The sequence below is a fragment of the Anthonomus grandis genome, chromosome 2 (assembly GCF_022605725.1).
Source record: "Anthonomus grandis grandis chromosome 2, icAntGran1.3, whole genome shotgun sequence".
NCBI lineage: Eukaryota > Metazoa > Arthropoda > Insecta > Coleoptera > Curculionidae > Anthonomus > Anthonomus grandis.
Genome location: NC_065547.1, coordinates 34,883,712 through 34,890,931, shown reverse-complemented (window position 1 = coordinate 34,890,931; position 7,220 = coordinate 34,883,712). Strand labels below are relative to the sequence as shown.

The following is a 7,220-nucleotide window of genomic DNA, read 5'->3' as shown; positions in this document are numbered from 1 at the left end:
GCTAGATTTTTATTTTTTTTATCGGAAATATAAGATAGGGGCCATCAGAAAAGTAAGCTGCCTGAATCATCCCCTAAAATTGAATTTACACCATTTTTGAGACCTAAAATGAAAAGAGGGGCAAGAAACGGGGACATGCAAATTTTCAGAAGATTTGGCGCATAACTATAGTTACGGTTCCAAACAATCGATTTTCTTCAAGCATTTTGCGCGGGCTGTAACTCTGAGGGGGTGCAGTTTAGGACACATGTTTATAGGAAAAAAAGGCTTATTTTGACTCCAACATTACACTCTTAAAATATTAGCACCGAATTTTGTAACTCCCTGTATAAATAAACCTAGGGAGCAATATTTATAGCAATTAGGAAACAAGAAATTGTGGATGTGTTCCATCCACAATTTCTTGCTTCCATATTTGTCAAGAACGATTTGAGTTGCCAGCGGGAGGAAACGCTTGAACCTGCGGACTTCGACGTCATGTGGTTCAAAATAATAGCCAGTGGTGCCACGAAATTTATCTACTGTATCTACAGACCACCAAGCGACACCCAATATAGACGGCTCTTTTTGAACCTGGTTGATTGCATTAACCATCTGCAAATTGACTACCCAAGCACAGAAATCATGGTTATGGGTGATTTTAACGTTCACAATACCAACTGGCTGCGCTTCTGCAACAAGAACGACGATGAAGGACAAGAAGCTGAGCTATTTGCCACCATATGCGGGCTTACGCAGCTTGTGTAGGAACCTACCAGAATCCCCGATCGAGACGGCGAGATCGCGAGTCTCCTATATCTGGTCTTGGCTTCAGACCCTGACTCGTACACTGTATCAGTACATGCCCCCCTAGGAACATCGGACCACAAATTGATAACAGTCTCTTGCCAGTTGGAGGTTAAAACGCAGGATCCTCCGATGCCGCGGAAGGTATGGCACTATAAATCAGCAGAGTGGAACCATCTTCGGGAATTTTATCGCTCCTTCCCTTGGAAAGAAGTCTGCTTTAGAACCAATAACATCTCAGAATGTGCAAACCAAATTACAGAGACGATCTTAGCAGGAATGGAAGCTTATATCCCTTTTTCTACTAAATGCGGATCAAACAACAAGCAATGGTTCAACCTGAATTGCAAAAAGGCAGTAAACACTAAAAACGCAGCATATCGCAAATGGCGTCAACATCCTTCCATCGAAAATCGGAGGAACTTTTTAGCCTCCAGAAATAGCTGCAAGCGAATTATTGATGAATGCAAAGAGAGTCACAACAACAGGATCAAAAACAAACTGCTAAACTGCCCACATGGAACAAGATCTTTCTGGTCGGTATCGAAAGCCGTTAGTCAACGATTTGCTAAGTCGGCCTTGCCACCCCTAACAGCAGATGATGGTTCTATCGCGGTAACAGCAAGGGAAAAAGCCAACTTACTGGGTAAACTCTTCGCGTCCAATTCTACTCTGCACTCGCAAGGCAAAACATCGCCATATTTGCCAAAGGTGAATTCATCGATGGGAGAAATTTCGTTTCCCCAACGAATTATAAATAAAATTCTTAAAAGCGTAGACACAAAGCTTCTGGAGCCGATGGAATTCCAGCCCTAATACTAATACGTTGTGCAGACGAATTGACTCCTCCCTTATGTAGACTGTTCACGGCATCGTATAAGCAGGGCCAATTTCCAACAAGCTGGAAAACTGCTCAAGTGCAAGCTGTACCCAAAAAGGGTAAGAAGACGATGCCCTCCAATTACCGCCCGATTGCACTAGTTCCAGTAATATCGAAGATTATGGAGAAAGCAGTCAACCAACAACTGTTAAGATATCTGGAATCATCTGGACTAATCAGCGATCATCAATACGGCTTCCGAAAGCTTAGATCCACCGGCGATCTTCTGGCCTACGTCACACACTTGTGGACGGAGGCCATGGAGAAGCACGGCGAGTCCCGCTCAGTCGCTCTTGACATTTCCAAGGCATTTGACAGAGTGTGGCATGAGGGACTACTAACCAAGCTCTCCTCAATCGGCATACAAAACTCATTATTGAATTGGTTCAAAGTTTTCTTGAACAACGAACAATCCAAGTAGCCGTCGATGGATACCTCTCCGACAAATTTAACATTAACGCTGGAGTCCCTCAAGGATGCATCCACCCTTTTCTTGATATATATCAACGATTTGCTAGGAACCAGTGTCAATCCAATCTACAGCTTTGCGGTCGATAGCACACTTATTTCCACATTTAAGTCCGCCAAACCAACGACAGCCGCAAGTTCTCAGAATCTTAGGCAGCAACAAGTAGCTTCAACCAACAACGATATTTGAACAATCTTGGAGTGGGGCGATAACAATTTGGTCAATTTTAACGCTAAAAAAACGCAGGCTGCAGTATTTACGATGAAGACTAACCTTGGTGGCCCGGAGCTGGTTATGGCAGGGAAAACATTGCCGATGAAATCATCTTTACATCTTCTAGGAGTCGAGGTCACCAACAGTGTGTCCTGGCATGACCACGTTGCCGACGTCGCCATGGCGGCTTCCAAAAAACTCGGAGTGCTTTTCAAAACGAAAAAACTGTATACACCAGAACAGCTGCTGTTACTCTTTATAAGGCTCAAATACGTCCTTCCCTCGAGTATTGCTCGCATGTCTGGAGCTCTGCACCCAAGCATAGTTTAAACCTGTTGGATTCTATACAGAAGAGAGCTATTCGTCCTATCGACAAACCAGAACTGACAAAGAGTCTGGATAGTCTGGAGCACAGGAGAAAGGTGGCTGATTTCTGTTTATTCTACCGTTATTATCACGGTAAGTGCTCCCCTGAGGTGGCAGGCCTGATTCCACCCAGAGCTGTTCCGGCAAGAAGGACGCGTCTAGCAGTTGCGGCTCATCAACATCGAGTCCACCTGCCTACCCCAAGGACGTCGCTGTATCGGGACTCATTCATCTGGAGAACATCTTCTTTGTGGAACGGGCTTCCACCTCACATATTTCCCGACGCATATAACCTACAGCGATTTAAGATAAATGCCCACAAATATCTTCGCGCAAGCACCACTCCAAGAGTGACATAGGACTTTCCTCTTGTGCTTGTGTTTACCATAAAAAAAAATCACTCCTTAAAAGTGAAGCATTTTATAGCTTTTGCTTCTTAATTTTTAAACAAGTTTTTGTTTCTTAATTCCTTGCTCTATTTTTTATTCCTTTTAATTTTGTCTCTGGTGAGAACTTTAAGTACTGTAATAATTTTGTTATATATTTAGAATTTTTGCCTTTTTTACTGGAAATATTGCATTTTGATAACTTTATATCTTCTTTTTTTTGTATTTTATTTCTATTAGCTACCTACTTATTACTATTTATATTTAGGTACCTTTTCACACTATTTAGTTATCTAATAGTTTTGTGCTGCATGATTTATCCAGGAGGAAACTTTGTCCAGAAATACATTCTTTTTCATGATAATTATGCATGTTTTTATTTGATATGCTTTATTGTTTTTAAATAGTGCAGCAGTTTTTTAAACACATGTGCCAATTTGGTTTTGCATGTTAATGACATATAAAATAATAATCTTAACATTATATATGAAACTATTGATAAAAATAGGGCACAGCAGCTAATGAGAAAGCACAGAAAATAAAATTCTTTTATAGATATAAAATTTGAGAATTCTAGATGAATTAGATTTGTAGAAAAAGACTAGCATAATTTTAGGATTTTTTTTTCAAATTTGATTCAAGATCTAAAAAAAGTTAAAAGGGATCATTTAGTCCAAAATGTTCAAATTATTCACCTCTTTAGTTAGAAGACCATGTTTTTCTTCAAAGACTTGTGAATCAGGTTTAAGTTTAATTGTTATGAAGTTTAACATTTTATTAATTTGATATCAGCCATGGTGTACAGTTTAGCCAAAAGAATTTAAATAGTTTTTACTTAGGTATAGGATCTTACAACCAATGTAATAAAAAAATAATATAATTGAATTATTGAAAAGTCTAGTAAATATTCAACCTGGTTTGGTTTGCCCTCAGTAAGTGTTAATTTATATTTAAAGTTCTGTTATGAGCTATTTATTGCTCAAGTCTCTATAAAAATACAAGAAAAAGGCAAAAAACCCAGACATTTAAATGACACAAACCATTTTACGATTATTTAAAAACTTATTTCTTTTATGGCAAAATACAATATGCATACTGTTTTCCCACTCACATACTTACCATCAACTAAAAATCCCATAGCAAACCCAGTTTATTTTTTTTACAAATTTTGAATATGGACGAGACTTAGGATTAGTTTTAGTATACTCACTGCTCTTTTTAATCTCAATTAGTGTGCTAAAGAAAACCAAATAATCAAACCCCAAACATTAAACTAATCATTTATTCATTACAACTAAATAACATATACTAAAAACCAATTAAAATGAAGAAAAAAGGTGTACAATAAAGTAGATTAAGGGGGCTAAGGGAATAAACAATGAAAAATACTGAATGTCATCCTTAAATATCTGGCTTCTCTTAATAAATCATGTATATACAGTAAAAGTAAAATCCCTTTAAAAAAAAATGTTTAAAAACCACCTTTACACACTCAACGAGGACCTGTTGTTAAGCCAAAACTGATGGGCAGAGAAGGCCATAGTAATCAAGTATAATAGAGCTGCGATCCAGCAATTATAAGCGTTCTATAAATAAAGAAACATGTTTTAATAGGAGCCTCAAATGGTGTTCCCCTCAGAGAGAACACACCCATAAAACTTCCTTACCTGCTGATACCCATTGGACATTTGACTGTAGAAATCTTGCAGGTTTTTATAGGACGAGACCTCGGGCACGTCTTCTGCCAGAGCCACCGCCTCGACATAGTAAAAGATCCCCATCAGGGCCTGCAAGGGGGGCAAATTATATCCGACACTCCTCAGTATGTTTTCTTCTTTTACTCACCAATTGAATGATTCCCCACGCACTGATGATGAGACCGCACAGGGAACATTTCGGACCGCAAATTGCCATTTTGTGAGCCCCTCTTCCTTAACCCGCAGTAAAATCGAAGTAAAATAATTTATTGGGGGACCCTTAGTGGAACGTCATGTGATTATTGACAAACGTGATTTTGACAGTGAGGTACGCCATTGCGCAGACGTCAAAGTCAGCTGATAGATGTCAATATTTGCAACGTTGCCATATTAGGGATGCATGTACACAGCAGAATGATCCGCGCAAGTGTGTAACGACTCCGAGACGCGAACTTAATAAATATACCTGGACTGCCAATTCAATGAAAAATAAATGACCACTACTAGGTGGCCGCTATTTGAATCTTATAAATCTAAACCTAAACTTGGATCTTATAAATTCTAATACCATGAAAATGATTTTTGCTTGTATTTACTTAACAAATTCAGTTAAAAACACTTTTATTTTCTTTCTATTTTTACTGTTACGACTTTTACTTTCTTCTATGTACAGTGTTTCCACATTAATAGGTACTACCATCTATAAAAATCAAAATATAGATGATTTTATGAGGGTTTGTAATTAGCAAGGGTTTATATAGTAAAAATAAACAACTCTATATATTATTCTATGATAAACACAGACACACAATTCGCAATAATTCGGTTTTGAGAAACAGTGAACCAAATACGTTTAAATAAGGATGGTGATACATTATCCACGTATTAAATAAGGAGGAAGCTATATCGCCTGTTACAGACGATATATCCAAGCGTTATTTACAAATCGCCAAAAACTAGGAAATCCGCTATACTTACACGTCAAACGTCAGCGTCGTCTTAACTTCATTACCGTTATTTAATATATTTTTTGTTGGCAACACTAAAAATGTTCAGAGTTACCAACATCAGAAGCACACGACCAGTCAACCACTATAAAAATGGCAGCCACCAGGCAGTGGTCATTTTTGGGTATCGTGGCCATATGCATTAGCAGTCCAGGTATATTTATTAAGTTCGTGCTCCGAGACTAAAGCTGATTATCGACTAATTAGGTCGGCATTAAAAATGTTGATATATTGGACGCTCTAAAAGCTATTCCTAACCAAGTTAATAAACTCTCATCTATTCGAGATATCAGAAGTATCGAAATATCAGGTAATCTAGCTCTGAGCTTCATTCACCTCCACACAACCTTGATCTAGAAAGCCGGAACATTGAATATGTGATCATCCGTCAATAATGATGATTAGATATTTATGAGCGACAATTACTATCCGCATATAAAAAATATAGCAACTTCAAACAACCACAAATAATTCAAGAGCCATGCAACAATAATAATCCAAAATACAAACAAATCAGGTACGTACACTGAAATCACCGAGAGTGCAACAGCAAAGCGAACGACAAACAATCTAAATGCCGTATTACAAAAGACTTTCAAAATCGACTCAAGAACCACAAATTAATTAAGCTGCCTTATTGACATACTGATATCTAAATCTGTTGTTATTAATTCTCCAACACAGCTACCAACTAGGCCAAATACACCTGACGATAGTCGACCTCGGCTTCTCTTTGTTGGTGGAAATTGTAGCAGAGTGTTCCTAAAACATTTACGTTTAAAGTTTGAAGCTTACTACAAGGTCCAGTGTTTCCTGAAGCCGGGCATTTCAACCAGTGAAGTGATTAGGACAGCATCAAATTTAGTTAAGGACTTTACGAAAGAAGATTTTTACTTTACATCACTTTAGTGATGACAAGCCCTTATACTTATTTAAACCATAATGTTATCTATAATAGTAATAAGGCCCTTTATCGTACTTTTCATGCAAATAATATTAATCTGTATGGGATTTTAGAGTCTAATCACGCCAGTAACTTTGGTTCAGACTTGGCATCATTATTACATGCACATATTTTCAAATTAATATTTCATCGAATAAATTGTCTTTGAATCATCAAATTAATGAGTCTGAACTGATTACTGATCGTGAATTGAATTCTTCTTTTTTATAGACATGTCCACGAAGGTTGAATCTCATTCATGTTCATATTCTACTAGTAAGATTGAAATTAGCTCTTCGAAAAGCTTAAGTATCTTTATTCTTAATATACAATCCCTAAGAAACAAGATGGATGAGTTTCATCTTTTGCTGGACACATGTAATTTTCTTGATATTGTACTTCTGACTGAGCATTGGTTGAGGCCTAGTGAATGTTTTTTAATATCTGATTTTGTCCTATATCAAATTTTTGTC

At 37.6% G+C, this 7,220-nt stretch overlaps 1 protein-coding gene across 1 annotated transcript; it reads right to left on the bottom strand.

Moving 5' to 3' along the window:
* Window positions 1-4,368: 4,368 nt before the first annotated feature.
* Window positions 4,369-5,116, bottom strand: LOC126750234 (ribonuclease kappa). Its single transcript, XM_050459782.1, has 3 exons — window positions 4,946-5,116; window positions 4,768-4,887; window positions 4,369-4,686 (listed from the first exon to the last, which is right to left on the bottom strand). Exons 1-3 carry the CDS (start codon window positions 5,012-5,014, stop codon window positions 4,585-4,587), a joined length of 291 nt encoding a protein of 96 aa, XP_050315739.1. The 5' UTR covers window positions 5,015-5,116; the 3' UTR covers window positions 4,369-4,584.
* Between the last annotated feature and the right edge of the window lie 2,104 nt (window positions 5,117-7,220).